General features: G+C 38.2%; 2 protein-coding genes and 1 non-coding gene across 4 annotated transcripts; 2 read left to right on the top strand and 1 right to left on the bottom strand.

Moving 5' to 3' along the window:
* The first annotated feature begins 948 nt into the window (after nucleotides 1–948).
* On the top strand, nucleotides 949–9776 carry LOC106401244 (ubiquitin C-terminal hydrolase 13). 2 transcript variants are annotated; one of them, XM_013841716.3, is made up of 32 exons: nucleotides 949–1159; nucleotides 1433–1499; nucleotides 1639–1786; nucleotides 1890–2047; nucleotides 2346–2611; nucleotides 2709–2927; nucleotides 3005–3113; nucleotides 3225–3340; nucleotides 3553–3651; nucleotides 3771–3880; nucleotides 4147–4221; nucleotides 4612–4690; nucleotides 4780–4926; nucleotides 5010–5090; nucleotides 5196–5315; nucleotides 5571–5693; nucleotides 6069–6146; nucleotides 6262–6350; nucleotides 6568–6676; nucleotides 6763–6831; nucleotides 6912–7019; nucleotides 7161–7216; nucleotides 7286–7463; nucleotides 7554–7655; nucleotides 7742–7813; nucleotides 7948–8013; nucleotides 8126–8191; nucleotides 8605–8688; nucleotides 8778–8894; nucleotides 8987–9061; nucleotides 9169–9246; nucleotides 9339–9776. In XM_013841716.3, exons 1-32 carry the CDS (start codon nucleotides 1130–1132, stop codon nucleotides 9378–9380), a joined length of 3336 nt encoding a protein of 1111 aa, XP_013697170.1. In that variant the 5' UTR covers nucleotides 949–1129; the 3' UTR covers nucleotides 9381–9776. The 2 variants fall into 2 exon arrangements, with proteins under 2 accessions (XP_013697170.1, XP_013697171.1); XM_013841717.3 differs by having other exon boundaries at nucleotides 975–1159; nucleotides 1436–1499.
* A 352-nt stretch (nucleotides 9777–10128) lies between these two features.
* On the top strand, nucleotides 10129–10201 carry TRNAR-CCU. Its single transcript has one exon. It is a non-coding gene; the product is annotated as a tRNA-Arg (tRNA).
* Nucleotides 10202–10270: 69 nt separating this feature from the next.
* LOC106401499 (amino acid transporter ANT1) lies at nucleotides 10271–12785 on the bottom strand. Its single transcript, XM_013842030.3, has 3 exons — nucleotides 12348–12785; nucleotides 11155–11802; nucleotides 10271–10858 (listed from the first exon to the last, which is right to left on the bottom strand). Exons 1-3 carry the CDS (start codon nucleotides 12753–12755, stop codon nucleotides 10454–10456), a joined length of 1461 nt encoding a protein of 486 aa, XP_013697484.3. The 5' UTR covers nucleotides 12756–12785; the 3' UTR covers nucleotides 10271–10453.
* Nucleotides 12786–20097: the final 7312 nt, after the last annotated feature.

The following is a 20097-nucleotide window of genomic DNA, read 5'->3' as shown; positions in this document are numbered from 1 at the left end:
ATTAAATATTTGTTTTTATTGTTTTTATTTTAGTAGTTTGAGGTGGTATTTGTTTTAAAATTGAGTTTACATTTTTGTTTACCTCATCATAATTAAGGGTATCAAAATTATGTTAAGCCAAAAAATTCAAATGGACTGAGCTAAAAACATAACTTTTTCTTTCAGATCTTTAATAGAGGTAATCGAAATCATTTTATCGGCAAAACAAAGAAAAAAAGGAAATAGGGTTATGCAACCAAATTTTGCTCAAGCTATTATGTAAGATTATATGTATACAAACATGTATGCAATTTGCTGGAATCCCTACGACCTCATCTTTTTTCCAATCTTTCTTTCCATAAAAATAATAATGTTTTTTTTTCTTTTTAATACATTAATTGACCAAACATTGAAGGAAAAAAGTTGAATAATTATTATTTTTTATTCCAGTTTCATGATATATAATTAGGTATTAAGTGGTCCATTTAACGTCATTCTTTTAATAATCCTAATAAAGTTAGTCGAATTAAAAAGAGGCTGATGAACTCTTTTACCTTGACACGTAAGTATGCTATTCAAAGTTGTCATTTAATCAATGTTCCATAATTAATATATCGGAGATTTTTGTAAACAAGTACAAAACTTATAAATGAAGGTGGATGCTGTTTTACAGTATTTGATTATTTTGAGTAGATTATTCATGATTTAGATGACAGAAATCTATAGAAAATCTTAAGTATTAAATTTTATGCGTGTTTCCTGATATATATGAAAGATTTATTTCTATTTACCTTATTCTCCCCATAATGATAATCAATACAAAGATCTCCCACACCGTCACGGTCATAGTGACAGTCAAGCCACGTGGAGACTTCCAATTCGGTCTCAGCATATTAAACACCTGTCGCATTCTCATTAGCCTGTCACGTTTCAGTTTTTCACTGAAGAACCCCTCAGGAGAACCTATATAATCCGAACCCGACGAGATTTTACCATACAAACCCTCAACTTCGCGAAAATATCGTAATCGTCCCTCCAAAAAGCGAGAAGGATCGATTGATCTACTCTGCAAGTTTTCTATTTGTCTTCCTTCGCTTCTTCTCCTCCTCCTCCCTCCTCTGTTTGCCGCTCTCTCTTTTCACTCTTCGACATGACTATGATAACCCCGCCGCCGCTCGATGTAATATCCGATTAACCTTATACTTCGTTTGTATCAGTTTTTAATCGTCGCGTTCGTCGGTTTCTTCGTTGATTTCACCTGAGCCTGCTTGTGTTTCGCTGATCCGTTAGGGTTTTGCTTCCTTTGTTAAGTGTAGAATGTCGAGTAGATAGTGTTGATTACGTGTATTGAGTGACTGCGGTTTCTGTTTCGACGTTCCGATCACGGAGTCGTGAAATTAGGGTTTCTATTAGTCAGAACTCTGATTTTTTTTTTGTTTTTCCTTGTTTACAGCAGCAAGAGGACGTGGAGATGCTGGTTCCGCATTCTGATGTAGTCGAGGGACCTCAGCCCATGGAAGGTTTGGTTGAATATTCGATTCGCTTATTGTATTCTCGTCTTGTTTTTGTTTTCGCTATGATTGAATGGTGGAGATGCTATAGTGTCACTGTTTGCTAGGGTTTTTTTCAAATTATTGTTTGTTGTTGATGTATTTGCAGTTGCTCAACTCGAGGCTGCTGCTGCTGTGGAGAATCCGCCAGCGGAGGAACCTCCCTCTGTGAAGTTCACGTGGCTTATCCCAGGTTTCACGAGGCTGAACACCAGGAAGCACTACTCTGATGTTTTTGTTGCTGGAGGTTATAAATGGTAGTTGCATATACACTTTCTCGATGCAGTTTTGCAATTGATTTTGTGATTTTGTATATATTTTGTTGACATTGAGTGAGCTGATTCTTTTTATATCTTGCAGGCGAGTATTGATTTTTCCGAAAGGAAACAATGTGGACCATTTGGCCATGTACTTGGATGTTGCTGACGCTGCGAGTTTGCCATACGGGTGGTGTAGGTATTCACATTTCGGCCTGACTGTAGTGAATCAAATCAACAACAGATATTCCGTGAGAAAAGGTATCTTATCCATGTACACACTCTGAATGCATGCGTATAATAGTGGGAAAGTTTGTATTTCTCCAAGTTTGGGTTTGTAGAAGAGTTTATGGACCTCGTGACTGAGTCGAGCTACTGCTTTCTTAAGCATTGACCATGCGTTACTTGAAAACTTAACTAAGCGTGATTAATGTGGATCATGTACTTTTGAAATTTATCAACAGCTAGTGACGCTGCTACTTTTCTTTTTTGTGTCAACCTACTGTTTTAATAAGTAGATGCAGTCTTCATGGTTATTCTTCTTTTTGTATGGCTGCAGAGACCCAACATCAATTCAATGCAAGAGAAAGCGATTGGGGGTTTACATCATTCATGCCTCTCGGCGAGCTCTACGATCCCACTCGTGGATATTTGGTTAATGATACTGTTCTGATTGAAGCTGAAGTTTCTGTGCGGAAGGTTCTTGATTACTGGGCATATGACTCAAAAAAAGAGACGGGTTTTGTTGGACTTAAGAACCAAGGTGCTACCTGTTACATGAATTCTCTCCTGGAGACCTTGTACCACATACCCTACTTCAGAAAGGTGGGACACATGTCTTTTTTTTATTCTTTTCAATTTGCTACATCAGGATTCCACCAAATTCGAGATAAGACATCTCAATACTGCTCTGTTCCTGTAGGCTGTTTACCATATGCCAACAACTGAGAATGATGCACCTACGGCGAGCATCCCATTGGCGCTCCAGAGTTTGTTTTACAAACTTCAGTATAATGACACCAGTGTAGCGACAAAGGAGCTGACAAAGTCGTTTGGCTGGGATACATATGATTCGTTCATGCAACATGATGTTCAAGAACTCAACCGAGTTCTCTGTGAAAAGCTCGAGGACAAAATGAAGGTATGCCCTCTTATGCGTGGCTTTTTTTCCATTCTCACTTACTGATCTGTGTTAAAATTTTTTTTTGCTCTTTTAAGGGAACTGTTGTGGAGGGAACAATACAGAAGTTATTTGAGGGTCACCAAATGAATTACATTGAGTGCATTAATGTAGATTACAAATCCACTCGGAAAGAATCATTCTATGGTATGTAGTTTTGAACATCACCCTATCTCATGGCGTCTGGCTTCTTATTTTATCAGAAGCTAATATGCTTTATCGAGATAACTTTACATCCGTGTAATTTTCTGTTGGCAGACCTCCAGCTTGATGTTAAAGGCTGCAAAGATGTATATGCTTCTTTTGACAAGTATGTTGAAGTTGAACGCCTTGAAGGAGACAACAAATACCATGCAGAAGGACATGATTTGCAGGTCGGCTGTCTTGTTTCTTTTCATGTTTATGTTGTCAAGCTGTGTTCTTTCGTTCCTTTTCATAATTTGGTACTGGGGAATATTTAGGAATTGTCAAATTCATTATTTGGGTACCCTTCTTTTCTTTCTAGCTGACTGTATATCATATGGTATAGGCTTTGTAATGCGTCTAAAAGCTATAATGTTTTATTTGAATAATTTTATGTTGTCAGGATGCAAAAAAAGGTGTTCTGTTTATGGACTTTCCACCCGTACTTCAACTTCAGCTCAAGAGGTTTGAATATGATTTTATGCGAGACATAATGGTGAAGGTTAGTATTTGAAGTTCCTCTGAGCCAACAAAGTCAGCACTACGTGCTGACTGCGCTGACTTAATTTTAGGTTTGCACTTATATCTGTCTGTGAGTGCTGACGTACCATTATTTTATAGATAAATGATCGATACGAGTTTCCTCTTCAACTGGATCTCGACCGAGAGAATGGAAAATATTTATCCCCTGATGCTGACAAGAGTGTCCGTAACCTCTATACACTCCATAGGTATATATTTCCGTTGTATCTTTCCTTTTGTAACTTGTTACAGTAGATTCAAACAGGACTATTCATAATTGTAGTAGGATGTTCTCTTCAAGTATCAAGTTCTTTTGATTCTCTGCTTGGTTCCTCCTCAGGGAATCGGGTTGCTGTAGCGTAGCTTCCCTTAATATGGACAGTTAATTTTCCTTTAATGAAAGTGAAAGATATCATGAATTACGTTTTAGTATTTTTTTTTGTGTTGCCTGATGTGCTTGCTGATTTCTATGCAGTGTCCTAGTTCATAGTGGTGGAGTTAATGGAGGGCACTATTATGCTTATATCAGACCAACACTCTCAGACCAGTGGTATGTATCCTTCTATATTCTCCACCTCCCCGTCTCTTACTCCTTTTAATGATAAATTAAGTTTTGTATATTGTAACCCTTGAACTAGTTCTATTGAAAACTAGTTTGTTCATCTAGGCTAGCATGGTTGAAGTTATGTATTGTGTGATACTAGATATTTAATTGGATTTCTTTTGAATCTTTTACCCTCATCACTAAACTGGTATATATATTGGTTTCATACTTGAGATTCACTGTATAGGAGATCTTTATAGTTTCTCCGTGTGCCTTTTTTCTCCCAGTTTATTCATTGAAATAAATAATTGGTGTATTTTTTTTGCGGTTTCTGGTATGTGTTCAGATGGCACTTTTTAACATTTTTTATCCGTCCTAAACTTCTATTTCTTTCAGGTATAAATTTGATGATGAACGGGTGACAAAGGAAGATGTGAATAGGGTACTGGAAGAGCAATATGGTGGCGAAGAAGAGGTAGGGTTGTCGTTCTAGGTTTTATATGTTTGCCTTACAAGTCATATTTTTTCTCACTTCATGCACTCTCAAATTTGGCGTCTCTGCAGTTACCACAGAATAATCCTGGTTTCAACAATCCACCTTTTAAATTCACAAAGTACTCGAACGCATACATGCTTGTTTATATCCGGGAAAGCGACAAGGATAAAATAATATGCAACGTTGATGAAAAAGACGTCGCCGAACATTTACGGGTAAGAAATTCAGTTAACGCTTTTTCCTGTGTTTATCTGTCTTGGTTTTGCCTAAATGAATTGAGTTTAACATGTTCTGACAGGTGAGGCTGAAAAAAGAACAAGAAGAGAAAGAAGATAAAAGAAAATACAAGGCTGAAGCTCACCTTTTCACGACAGTCAAGGTTTTCTGCTTTTCTTAAACTGGATCTCAAAATTTGTTCTTATCTCATCTAGTTCTTGTATAGATTGATACTGATGTTACTAATGCAATTTATACTTTTATGAAGGTCGCAAGAGATGAAGACATCACAGAGCAAATTGGAAAGAATATGTACTTTGATCTTGTTGATCATGAAAAAGTCAAGAGTTTTCGAATCGAGAAACAGACCCCCTTTCTGCTTTTTAAGGTAGATACCTCTATCTTCCTAATCTTCAGCAGGAAATTGGTTTGTGAGTAAATTTCTTTCTGGTAAAATAAATCTATCTTGGAACAGATGAATATGATCATGATTTTGGTGAGAAAAATTATGCTCTTCGGAGTCTGGTTTGTATAAGTTTTCTTATAAGATGCTGTCTTTGATGGGAACTTTCCAGGTGTTGCTAGTTATCTAGGTTCTTGTATACTTTAGCTATAACAATCTGTAAAATTTATCCTCATGTAGGAAGAGGTGGCCAAAGAATTTGGTGTCCCTGTTGAGCTGCAGCGGTTCTGGATTTGGGCAAAGCGGCAAAACCATACTTATCGTCCCAACCGCCCCTTGTTATCCCATGAAGAATTACAGATGGTAGTTATCCATCTTTATATAAATAATCCTTTTCATGCATATAGGTTGTCTCTTTCATTTGGGATCATTTATCTACTAGACATTTTTGATATACACCACCTTAAAACCATCACAGATTTATCTCTGTATAATTATCTGCGTTAAGACATATTTCTAGTTGGGATTATTCTTGTACTAGGTGTGGAGCATTTTTGGGTCTCATCATAAACTGCCTTGCTTCTCGCAAGCTGGGCTATGTATTACTAGTTTCACACTCATTATAGTGGACTAAGACAAAACCCCTTCCCAATAACTGTATATCTGTTTAAGCCAGTTTTGTTACTTTATAATAGTGTCTTTGCTTTAAAATATATAATTCGGAATATCTTATTGCAGGTTGGACATATAAGAGAGGCATCAAACAAGGCAAACAATGCTGAGCTAAAGCTGTTTCTGGAAATTGTGCGTGGACCGGTAATACTTCCTTGTTGCCTTGTTTAATTGTTGAGTCCAATTTCTTGAATGAAATTCTGAAACCAATTTGTCAACGAAAAAAGCAAATAGTTTTGCTAATTATTAAAATATATAGGATGAGCGTCCTATTCCTCCCCCAGCCAAGTCATTTGAAGATATTCTTCTTTTCTTTAAGCTCTATGACCCTGAGAATGGAGTACTAAGGTAATTCTAGCATCCACCCATTTCTACTTTGACATCTGTTCAAATAAAGGTGGTATACTGCTGCTATAATCTTTACTCTTAAAGTACTGTCTCTATCTTTCGTTTTCCTCTTGAATGAAATATCTGTCACCCTTGCTCCTTTCTTCTTTTAAATGTTTTATATTCACTGGAATCTGTATCTTTCATTATTGTTACAAAATTTGTCGATATGGTGCAGATATGTTGGCAGGCTCATGGTGAAAAACTCCAGTAAGCCCATGGATATAATAGGGGAATTGATTCAAATGGCTGGCTTTGCTCCTGATGAGGAAATAGAACTTTTTGAGGTAAGTGCTGGTGCCATTTAATTCTATCTTTTCACATAGTTATGGCATTAAACGTTCCATTGGATTACTTGTCGTGCCCATTTCAGGAAATAAAGTTTCAACCTTGTGTAATGTGCGAACATCTGGATAAGAATACGTCTTTTAAACTATCTCAAGTAATGTTTCTCTCATTGTATTAACTGCAATTATTCATGGCTTGGTGTCTCTTCTTCTGAAACGGGCTTCTTGCGTTCAGATTGAAGATGGTGATATCATTTGCTATCAGAAAGCTCTTTCTATCCAGGAGAATGAATGTCCATACCCGGATGTGCCATCGTTTTTGGAGTATGTACAGAATCGAGAGGTATGATCAAGTTGCGGAATAAGCATTTATTAATTTATCATGGCAACTTAAAGTGAAAAGTATGATACAAAGTACTATTTTTTCTGGTGAACAGTTGAAAAATTTCAAGCATTTATTAATGTGGTTTGTTAATCCGCGCAGGTGGTGCGTTTTCGTACTCTGGAAAAACCAAAAGATGATCAGTTTACTATGGAGTTGTAAGTACCTCTATGGACAACATTAAATCCTGTATCTAGTTTTGGAATTCATAATGCTTCTACTTTCAGGTCAAAGTTGCACTCATATGACGATGTTGTGGATAGATTGGCTGAGAAGATTGGCCTTGATGATTCATCGAAAATTAGGCTTACTCCTCACAATTGCTACTCCCAGCAACCCAAGCCTCAGCCTATTAAATACCGTGGAGTTGACCATCTATCAGACATGTTAGCTCACTATAATCAGGTGATTGACGTAGGTTTGAGTGAAGGTTATATATTTTAATTTCTATGCCAATGCAGATTTGCTTATATAAGTTGCTTTCCGTTTTTTCAGACGTCTGACATTTTGTATTACGAAGTTTTGGACATTCCTCTACCAGAATTGCAAGGTCTTAAGATTCTAAATGTAGCTTTTCATCATGCTTCAAAGGACGAAGTACGTGTTGAACTTAGATTTGTGCAACTTAGCTCTCTTCAATTCTTGTAATTATCTTTCAAGCCTTATAGCAATTAAATTTGCAGGTGATAATTCACACTATCAGACTGCCTAAGCAGAGTACTGTGGGAGATGTTATTAACGAGCTTAAAACAAAGGTGGTTCTATCTACTTGCAATCTTGTTGTTTTAATGCTGCATGCATATCTACGTAGCAGCCACATTAAAGCCTTTTTCTCTTCGTGACGGTTAATGTTTTTTGGGTTTAAATAAAATATGTACTTGTGCTTCAGGTGGAGCTTTCACATCAAGATGCAGAATTGAGGTTGCTTGAGGTGTTTTCCCACAAAATCTACAAGGTAACAAGCTTAATTTTTGTCTTTGACATTGCTATTATCTTTTTTACCTTTTTAATATGATGGCTTGTAGACTGTACCAAATTTGATCCAACCTGCTTGGCAACGTTTGCAGACCTTTGTATCTACCGAAAGAATTGAGAGTATCAATGACCATTACTGGACTTTACTAGCAGAGGAGGTAAATTACCAGGCCTCGCCTTCTTTGTCTCTAGTTCTGTCATTGTCTAGATGTATTTTCCTTGTGGCTTTTTGTTTTTGGATTTATCCCCCTTGTTTCTATGAACTTTTTGCCTATATTCTTTCTATAAGGTCAGAGTTGACAAAATTACAATGATGTGATCTTGCTATGGTTGAAGTATATTTGTAAATTGAAGGAGACAATTTCTTTGCAATTGGCGATGTATAGATCACATGGATGGCTTTAGAAGAGCGCACACCACATTGTACCTAGAGATGTATAGGCTAATTGAATGCTTGAGAGGAATAGTTGTGTTTGAGCTATATACTGCATAAGATAGTTGCAGTTCTGTACGCTGGTTAATGATTTCAAAGATGCTAACTTTCTTCTTTTTCTATCTTGTGAAATCTCAGATACCTGAGGAAGAGAAGAATATTGGTCCCAATGCTCGGTTAATCCATGTGTACCATTTTACTAAAGAGTCTGGACAAAATCAGGTGGTAGTCCCTATGAAGCTTAAATTTCTTATAAAAAAAGTTACTTGAGGTGTCCATTACTTTTTTCTTAACCATTGTTTCTTTTGCAGCAAGTTCATAATTTCGGGGACCCCTTCGTTTTGGTGATCCACGAAGGTGAAACTTTGGAAGAAATCAAGACCCGCATCCAAAAGAAACTTCATGTACCTGATGAGGACTTTGCCAAGGTATGCACGTCTTTGTCTGATTTGATAATAGCCTACTGAGATGTTAACAAGGTGGTTGTTATTAATGGTTTTTTTTCGCCGATGTTATCCAGTGGAAGTTTGCTTTTTTCTCAACGGGACGCCCCGACTACTTGCAGGACACAGATGTTGTTTACAATCGCTTTCAGGTAAAAAAAGCGACTTCTTATCCTTTAGTTCTCAGAAAAAAGAAAAAAAAAACCGAGATTTATAACCCTCTCTTTACTTTTTGAAAACTGAAATGTTTGGAAAACAGAGAAAGGATGTATATGGTGCGTGGGAGCAGTATCTTGGGTTGGAGCACGTTGATAATGCTCCTAAAAGGGCTTATCATGTAAGAAGCTATCTCTGTCTATTTCTCTCTCTAAGCACTTTCTCATTCTATGTAGACTTTGCTAATAATATGTTTGAACGCTCTTGTTGTAGAACCGGCACGCATATGAGAAGCCGGTGAAAATATATAATTAGGAGGAGCAAGAGAGGAGACGTGGTGGCCATCCATGGAGGAATATTTTAAAGGGTGGTTTTGGTGTGAGGATTTTAGGATGTAGAGACTCGAATTAGTTTTTCATGATAACCACAAATGAAACATATCTGCCAGGAGAATGGTTTTATTTAGGCCCTGATGGTAGTAACTGTGGTCTATTTTGGCTTCCAAACACTACTACTCTTTTTGGTGTTAATATGCTATTGTCTGAGACTATTTTTTACCGACCCTCGGTTCTTCTCTGCAAACATTCTCATTTTTATGACAGAAGAAGCCCCTTTCTTGGATTTGGGAGGGCGTTGGCTTTTTTTGGTTCTCAAAATAGGATCTGTATTTTCAGGAACAGCTTTTTCTATGATTCAAAATATTTTAGTCTATGCTTTTCATGCTGATTTTTGCTGTTATTACTTCCTCTTGTGTCTCTTTAAATTCGGGATTCTAATACGTTCCAGGCCTTTTTATTTTGAGGAAGAGTAAACACAACAATTAAAAGCCTGTATTAGAATCATGTATTTATATTATCTCTTTGTATATACTAGATAGTTCGGTGAATCATGCACATGCCATATATAAAGTTCTTAGTGTAGAATGGATTACGTTCGTTTAAGACACAGTGTTAAGCGAGGTGGGAAGAAACATAGAAAACCATAAACGAGAGTGAGAAAGATGAAAGGTTAAAGGGAGAGTAAATATAGAATACTAAGATTTCAGTCTTATTGCCAACAAGTTGCGCCTGTAGCTCAGTGGATAGAGCGTCTGTTTCCTAAGCAGAAGGCCGTAGGTTCGACCCCTACCTGGCGCGTATTTAATTTTTCACGCTGTTTCTTTTTTTAGCATTTTCAGACTTTACTCTGTTTAACATGTTTCCACATTTAAACAGGACCAAGCTGCATTTGCGAAATTTAAAGCTGTCATTATCATACAACAATTTGGATTTTCTCAATCCAGTATCTTTCGATTTCGGATTCATGTAAAACCTATACATCCTTGTTCTTTGGTCTGAGATTCTTGACCAACTTTCTGCTGCCGTGTTCGTTTTACACAGACTCCCTTGTTACACTCCAACGATTGTGTTGTATGTACCATAAACAGCAAAGAGCAACCCGCAAATTACGATGAACACATCAACTGATTTGCTCCATAGACTTAGCGATGGACCGAGCAGCGTGAGGTGATAAGAAGCCGGCAACACAAATGATATGAGTGCACACAGAGTACTTCCAACCAGAGATGCAAATGTACCAAATCCCGGTACTAGTGACGCTATTGCTGCCAGTCCTACCACCAAAAGCGTCCTCGTGGTGAAGATTACATAGTTAGAGACCGAACTTGTTTCGTTGCTGTAGTTATGATTATGCTTTTGAAGCCAATCTACCCTTTTCAGTTTCTGCTCTATGATCTCGTTAAGCGGATGTACCATGATCGGGAACGTAAACGTCAATCCCACACATAAGCCAATCTGTTCAAACCAAAGTATACAAGAAAAAAAAGATACATATAAGCTAACAATGGTCAAGAAACATCAACATTAAAAGATAATGTCATGCATATGAATCTAAAATCATAATTATAAAATCAGAGCCAGTCATGAAACACTAACTTTGGACCTCTAAATTTTTTAGAGTTAATATACATACAAAAATGTTTATTAAAAGTTTTTAATAAATTGTCTCAAAATCTCAGGACCGGCTTTGGATTTGAGAAACATTTAAGTTTATATAGACATTAAAACATTGGCAATGGCATAGTTATTACCTGTACGGCAATGGCAGACCAATTCTTTGGGAGGTTGAGTGTGATAATATCCTTTGTTTCATCTCCATAAGCCATATAACCACAGAACCCAAACAACACATAAACAAACGTAATCCCAGCAAGCACTTTAGCCAAAAGCTTAGGGAAAGCTTCTCTATCCTTCATAGAATTCTCAAGAGCCAACGTCATCGCAAAGCCCTCGAAACAAAACACAGCAACACCTCCAGCAAACGGCAACCCTCCAATAGTAGACGAAACAGCCGTTCTGTCACCAAACGAGAAGTCTCCTTCGATCACCATCTCCACGTTTTCTTTCACGACGAAACACATGGCTATGATGTTGCATATATCGGCAAAGATGCTGAAAGGCGAGAGAGCCGATAGAGAAGTGATCCATGACAACGCGACCTCGATTGGGACTAGGATCAAGATGAAAGAGACCATGCTTAAACCGTATGATGTGAAGATGGATGACATGTTCGTGCCTATGAAGACTAGATAGGCTACTGATCCACCGCATTGAGCGGTGAAGATGAGGAACTCGGTTAGGTAACGACCTTTTGTTCCCATGCATTTGAATCCTAAGTCACCGTATGTTTTGGATTCTTCTTGTCCTTCTTCCGATTCTAGCTTATCTCTGCATTGAATCTGCAAAAAAAAAATATATCAAAAACAATTCACAGTGTATAAACATTGAGATTCCTAGAGATTAACGAACACTTTGACATTTGCACATAGGAGTCAAATCTTCTCGGAATTGTTAGATAATTCCATAGAGACTAGGATCTGTATCTAAACCGAACCTAAACCGAAAAACCTGGATCTATATCTGGATCTATCCAAATCCAATCTATCTGAACTCGAACAAATATCCAGAAAAAAATACTTAATTTGAATATCTGAATTAATATCCTAAATAAATATTCAAAACCTAAACAAATAACACAAATACTTAATTTCATTTTTTGTTTTGATATGATATTGAAAATCTTCGAGTTTGAAGTATTATTAATCAAAACCAAAATGAATTCGGAATAAAATCTACCTGAATTCAAAATATTATTAACCAAACTCGATCCAAACATATACAAAACCCGAATAAAATCTAGGAAATTGATCCGATCCGAATGCCATAGAGAAACCAAATCCAGTTTCATTTTCAAGTCAGGAGGTTAAAAGAGAGGGGAACTAACGAGAAGGAGCATGCAGTAATAGGTAGCGAATCCAACGATAATGACACCAAGTGATCCAGCAAACCATCCTGCGATGCGGAACGCGTAAGGGAGTCCAAGGACGCCTGTACCGACGATGGAGACGATAATGTTCCCGAGCGTCTGAATAGCCGATGTTCTATCTCCCGTCGCTGCAGACGGTGGAGGTTTTATTAGAGGGAGAGATGCATCATCACCGTTCGCAGCCATCGCGCCGAGATTCGCTCGCTCCTCTCTCGAAAATAATGGAGACGTAACGAAATACTCCGCCGCAATTCTTTTATAACGCGCCAAAGATTCCTTCCTATGACGTCGCACGTCGAACGTAACCTTACATGTGGCGAGTGAGGAGCACGCGATCCGTGGATAGATAGATCTCTCTGTGAACATGGGAGCTTAACTCCATATGCCCTCTACCCTCCAAAAAAATCCCCATTTATCTCTTTATTATAATATAATTTTTTTTTCATTTTTTTTTAAATAGAAAACGTGACTAAAGACGGATTGCCCTAAAATAATTGAGTTATTTACAAGATCCAACCAGAAAGATCCGATCCATACAATAAAAACCCTAAAACCCGATCCATCTAAACCAAAACGATGTCGTTTTGAATTACTCAACATTCTCTTCTCCAAAATTTTCAATCATCGGGTCTGTCTCTCCCCCAACCTTCCCCTTGCGACACTCTCTATTGCGAAATCGGAGATTGAAACCCTAGAGTATCCATCTTCGTTCTTCCTTGTTCATTCTCCATCTAATTCGAAAATCCATCTTCGTTCTTCCTTGTTCGTTTGTGTCTCAACTATCTCTTTGTCTCTCTTGTCTGAAACCCTAAAGTCGAGACCGCTTCATTTCTTCTTCTTTCTTTGTCGAAATTGTCGAAATCGAAGCTCCATCTTCGTTCCTTGTGGTAAGTGATTAGTTTCCCTTTATTTGGTAGTTATTTGGTCGAATTTGTATGTAGATTTGAAAACAAATTTGGGGAAAACTTTGAATGTGTCTTATGTTTAGATATTGGCTTTGAAATTGGATAAGAACTTGGTAAATCTATTGTTTAGGTATATATTACATCGAATCTGTATGTAGACTGATGCGTTTTTTTTTTGTGTGTTTCCGATTTGAGTGATAAATTGTATTTAATTTTTGTTAATAAAATTGTATTGGGGAAACTTAGTTGATGTTGTGTTGTTGTTTTGCGGTTTGAATTTAGTTTCATTGAGTGTTGTAATGTCTTGTACAGGGAAGTTATGAAGGGAAATCAAAAAGGAGTCCCCAATGAAAGGCGTCGTCAATCTCTTAGAATCCAAAAACCGGACTCAATTGCAAAAAGGCCGGAGCCGAGAGTTCACAAGAGCAGTAAGAAGAGTAAGAAGAGTAAGAAGAGTAGGCCAGTGAGAGAGCCAGTGAGAGCACAGAGTGTAGAATCGCTCTCAGCCTCAGATGAGTCCGAAAGGGAGGGGTCCGAAAGAGAGGTATATATTTTCTATTCATTGTTATTTTTAGTGAGAAATGCTGAGTAGTAATTAGTAGTACTACTAGTACTTCTTGTATTACTAGCATTATTAACATGTATATATGTATTTTGATTGCAGGAAATGCAACCAATGCAACCCCTTGAGTTCTACTTCAAAAGCAGTGAGTTCCCCAAGAGTTCCAAGATACAAACTAAGTGCTTTGTAACCAAGACAGTAAAGCTCATTAAGGGTAAGCCTGAGGCTGAATGGTCCACAAGCCATCCTCAGTTTCAACATTTCTTCCACATGCCAGACGAAGATAACCTGAAGCTCCAGGGGATGTGGATGTTACTCTTGCGCACCATTTGTACTCCAGAAGATGATGTTGCATGGTTTGCGGTTAATGGTGTACCCATCCGCTATTCTATGAGGGAGCATGCCCTCATTGCGGTGATTATCCACCAAACTACGAGAAGTTGGGGGGTTATAAGTTTGTGGATTATTACTTCCATGACAGAAAGAAGATCACCATCAGCGATGTGAAGCAGAAGATGTTGTCTATGCCACCGTGCCCAGATAGATTGAAGATGACTGTCTTGTTTTTTCTTGGTCGGGTTATCAGAGGAAAGCCGAAGGATTCTGGACATTTAGACCTCTTCATATTAAGGATGATTGATGATTTAGATGCTTGCAGATCATTTCCCTGGGGTCGTCTAACATTTGAGGATGCAATAAAGGAGATTAAGCACGTGATGAACAATCTGAAGGGTGAAGTGAAAGAGGCATGCGCCTTTCCTAGATTCATAATCCCTTTAGAGGTAAATCATATAGTTTTGTAAATTTTTAGTTGTTATATAATTGAAATCTGACACTGTGACAATGGATGTACTAGGTTTTGGCTTTTGAGTGTATTCCGGATTTGGGGAAAACGTTTAGAATCTATTCAGACGACTGTAGTGAAGACTGTCCAAGGATGTGCAAGAGCCGGTTTACAAAGTCCAGTCTTAAGGGTTATCCTTTGGAAGACATATATGCTGCAGTTGGAGACACAAAGGTACATGTATATAGTTATAGTAGAAGCTAGATGAACATAAAATTTAACTGATCTAACTTATTGTTTTATTTTCAGGTTATCAACAGTGTGTTAGTTCCAACTATTGGTGAGCAAATTATGCTGGCTCGTATCATTGATGAGGAGCGAGAGTATGACCGTCAGGGCAGCCCAAGTGATACTTGGAACTACTGGTTAAATGTGAAGCAGAAGAATATTTGGTGGAAAGAGCTATATGAGTTAGATCAAGCTGCACGAGGAGTGTTGCCAAAAAATAAAGACAAAGAAAAGGTGACGTTTGCAGAAGGATCATCCTCTAATTCTGGTTTAGATTCGAGGTTGCAAGGTCTGGAAGAGAGGATTTTGGAGTTCATGGGAGAAGGATTTGTTGGACTTCACGTAACGGTGGAGACAAAGCTAGAGGCTCTAGGCTCAAGGATGAGTCATATTGAAAAGAACCAGCGGATTTTGAAAAGAAGGGCTAAGAAAATGGAAGACAAGCTAACTTCTATTGAGAGTAAGGTGGAGCCGAGTCATGGTGAAGACATGGATTTTCGACAGTGGGACTATGGTACATATGAAGAGAAGGAGAAAGCTAATTCTGAGAAGGACAAAGCTAATGCTGAGCAAGAGGCTGGGAAAGAGAACGATAACATCGAGAATACTGAGCAAGAGGCTGAGAGAAAAAATGATGAAGAAGGGGAAGAGAAAGAGGCTGATGACAATGCTCAGCAAGAGGATGAGAAAGAGAAGGAAAATAGTGAGGCTGATGAGCAAGACAAGGAAGACAGTGAGAGTGAGAGTGAGACTGATGAGTTGAAGCAATTGAAGGAGATATGTAGAGTACAAGCTGATAAACTGTGGAAAGAAATTGAAGCGGAAGAAGAAGAGGTTGGAGGGAAACAAGATGAAGAAGAAGGTGAAGAGAAAGAGGCTGAAACCAGTGACGAAGAGAAAGAGAACAGTGAGGATGATGAGAAAGTTGAAGAAAAATTGGTGGAATCTGAGGCTGAAGGCGAAGATGATCAAGCAGAGGTTGAAGGGAAAGAGGATCAAGAAGAAGAAGTTGAAGGGAAAGAGTCTGAAACCAGAGAGCAAGATAAGGAGAAAAGTGAGACTGATGAGGTGGAATCTGAGGCTCGGGAGGCAGAGATAGAAAAAGGAACTCCGACACCACCACGTGGGAATCATACAGAGGAAACTCCCAAAGATACTCACAATGAGCCTCGGGTTGAGACGAATAGAACCGATGAAACTCTCACACCACCACGTGGTAGGACTAAGGCAATGGCTGCGAGGAGACTAGTGACAAGGACTATGGAGGGAGAACCTGGAAAAGGTGTTGAAGTTGTTGCGGAAGAGGCTGTGGAAACAGAGGGAAAAAACAGGAAGAAAGTTGCAGAAGAAGAGAAAAAACAGGAAGAGGCTGTGAAAGTTGTTGAAGAACAGGCTGGAGAAGTTGTCGAGGAACAGGCTGGGGAAACAGAGGGAAAAAGCAGGAAGTAAGTTGCAGAAGAAGAGAAAAAAGAGGAAGAGGCTGTGAAAGTTGTTGAAGAACAGGCTGAGGAAGTTGTCGAGGAACAGGCTAGGGAAATTGTTGAGGAATATACTGAGGAAGAAAAGCAAAGGTTGATCATGGTTGTTTACAAGGAAGCACCGAGTCCTTGGATCATGCATAGGTGCAAGGAGAACGCCGCTGTTGCTGTATCTAAGAAGAGTGGCAGGACTAAGAGGAAATCACAGTGGGTGCAGACTCCTTTCACGGAGGGGAAGAAGCGTAAAACAAAGCCTTAGGCTTATGTATTTATTAGGAATCTATGTTTAAAACTTGGTAGTAGAATGTTAAGTATTTTGGATGTTTAAAACTTGGTAGTAGAATGCTTTTGAATGTTTAAATCTTGGTGTGTTGCAACAGGTTTGGGAAACTAAGTTTACAGGTGTTACCAATCCCAAAAATGAGTAAGATGGATAACTAGATTTACTGGGTTTATTACGCCAAAAAAACACTATAAAAGATATACAAAAAATTAGTAAACACATGTAAAACACTAAAATATATATATATTATTAAAAAACGAATTGAAAAATGCATTTCACATTTAAAACGTGCAGCCGTCATAAATATTTTAATATTATTTTTAACACTTAGTAATACCTATGGTAATCTTTAAGGTAATAGTAATACCACCATACACATAATAATACTTTGGCATTTTTTACGTTTTTGTAGTAAATTCATCTCAAAAAGAATGTTTGGTAGTAGAACCAATGATTTTACCCTATTATTATAGTCAAAGAAGACATTTACGTAAGCAATTTACGAGAAATATGTATTTTGTAAACTTCTACTTACTATATTGTTAACTATTCACATACTAACAATGAAAGTTAAAGAAGTTTTTTGGGAAACCGTTAAGATTTTCTTAAACTATTGAAAATAATTAACAAAAATAGTCTAATCTATATATTTATTATATACGTAGCCTACGAATTGAAAATAATCATATAAAGATAGTCTAAATTGCACATAACGTAGTGATACATATTGGTTTCGAATTGCACATAATAATACCAGTAAAACCCAGTAATCCAAATTGCACATAATAATACCAGTAAAACCCAGTAATCCAAATTTCACATAATAAGCCGAGTAATCTCTAGTAAAACCTAGGTTGTACCTGAACCACTCCCACATTCAAAATACGATGCCATACCTTCTCCTCTGCCTCTTCCTCTGGCTCCTCTAGCTCCTCCTCTGCCTCTTTTTCCTCTTTCACGGGATTCTCCTACTGATGGAAATCTTGTTTGTTGTGGTTTTCCTTTCTTCTTGTCAAAATCTGGAGGAAGTATTTTCTTTGCTTTAACATCTTCTGGTATAACCCAATCAGACATATGAGGAACATGATATATGGTCCTGTGATAAGCCAAAGCCCATTGCTCCACCAAATAGTATTTTGAACAATACTCTGATAGATGGAGTTCCCTTCCCGCTGCCTTAGACATGAATGTGGCAGCAGCCACTCCATGCACTCCATGCACACAAGGGTATTTGTCTTTATCAAATTGTTCACAACTGCAAGTATTCCTAGCCATATCAACAGTATAAACTTTGCCGTCAGTACCATGCACACTGTACTCAAGATGGAAGCTGTTTAATTCGTCAATTGTAAGAAACCCCGCATCAACACATCTTTTAGACATTTCGGTTTCCAAAATAGGCACAAGCTTCAGTGTGTATGGTATTTCAGCTGCCTCCTTCCTATGGTTGTTAAACCATTCAGACATTTTCGCAATGATAACATCAAACATTGATAGTAAGGTATACTTTCTCGCTTCCTTAATAACACCATTAAAAGATTCTACTGAATTGGTGGTGTCAACATTGTACCTATCTCCTCTGAAGTAACATCTAGCCCACTTCTTCTCTTCAACACTTTTGTCAAGATACGCTGCTGCACTAGGATACTTCCGGCGAAAAGCATGATAAAGGTACTTGAACTCAGCCTCCGTATAAGCGTGTGCGCATTCTCTAAACTTGAACGCACAAGTATCTTTGTTGTTATGGACGTGGGTTTTAACATTCTGAGACAAATGCCATATACAATACCCATGTTCGGCCTCAGGGAACACTAGACGTACTGACTTGATCAAGCTTTTGTTTCTATCTGAAAGAAATACCAATCCCGGGACATCGGATATCACTGATTTCAACTGTTCCATAAACCATATCCAGCTTTCATCATTCTCACCATCTGCTACACCAAACGCAATTGGGTAGTGGTGATGATCAGGATCCTGAGCAGTCGCAACGAGGAGAACTCCACCATAAACATTCTTCAGGTGTGTTCCATCCACAATGAGGACTTTCCTCATCGCACTGAACCCTTCTATGCTAGCTCCCAGGGCAAAAAACAGATACTTAAATTTGTTGGCCTCATCCACTACCACACGAGTTCTTGTGCCAATATTTGTCTGCTCCAGCATGTGCATATAACAGTATAATAAAGTAAAACTCTCTTCTGGACTTCCTCGCACTTCATTAGCAGCTTCTCTTTTTCCTCTCCATGCTGAGGTGTATGAAACATGCACACCAACCTTTCGATGAACCAAATCGATCAGAACTTTGGGAACTGGTGTGTCAAATGTACCAGGATAATCTTGAGCCAAAACAGATGCAACGATTTGTGATGTGCCTTTCCTTCTATCAGGCAGTGTTCTTGTAGTAACAACAGAACATGTATGCTGCTTGATGTAACTTCTAACTGTCCAAAGATCTGTATTCTTTAGCTTTGCAACTCGCACAAACCACTTGCACCCGTCTTTGGCTCCTCGGCATTTAACGACAAATCTCTGAGTATCCGACTTAGTTATATCAAACTCAAAACATTTCTTATGTGAAGCCGTCTGAATATGGACTTTTGCTTCCTCCTTGGTTCTAAATTCTTGACCTAAAACCAAACCTGTACCATCATCCCGTGGCTGATAGACAACTGCTGGTCTTACTTCTGTATCTTCAAACACATGCTCATCTCTTTCCGTGACATTCTCACCCATCTCAATCTCTCCGTGAAAAGTGAGCACACCACCAGTACCTTCATTACCAGTTGCATCATTCTCAGTACCATCTTCATCACCAACCTCTCTATCAGGCAGTGTTCTTGTAACGACAGAACATGTATGCTGCTTGATGAAACTTCTAACCGTCCAAATATTTGACGTCTTTAACATTGCAACTCGCACAAACCAATTGCACCCATCTTTGGCTCCTCGACATTTAACCACAAATCTCTTAGTATCCGACTTAATTATATCAAATTCAAAAGATTTCTGATACGACGCTGCTTGAATAAGAACTTTTGCTGCCTCCTTGGTTATAAATTCTTGACCTATAACCAAATCCATACCATCATCCCGTCTCTGATTGACACCATCATGCATCTCAATGTCTTCGTGATAAGTGAGCACACCACCATTACCATCTTCATCACCAGCCTCTATAGCCTCTCTATCAGATAGACCGACATAGACATCAGTTTCATCATTCTCAGTACCATCCTCATCCTCTTCCGAAAGTTGCACTTCTTCATTGATGAACTCCACATGTAGAACACTTCTACACTTCTCATGATTTACTTGCAGTAGATAACCAAAAACGTCTTCATCATTCCAGATGTATGATGGCTTGTACGAATACAATACCATTGGAAAGTAACTAATCTTCACTTG

Source organism: Brassica napus, chromosome C3 (assembly GCF_020379485.1).
Source record: "Brassica napus cultivar Da-Ae chromosome C3, Da-Ae, whole genome shotgun sequence".
NCBI lineage: Eukaryota > Viridiplantae > Streptophyta > Magnoliopsida > Brassicales > Brassicaceae > Brassica > Brassica napus.
Note: the sequence above shows the minus strand (reverse complement) of the source record. Positions and strands in the feature narration are given on the sequence as shown.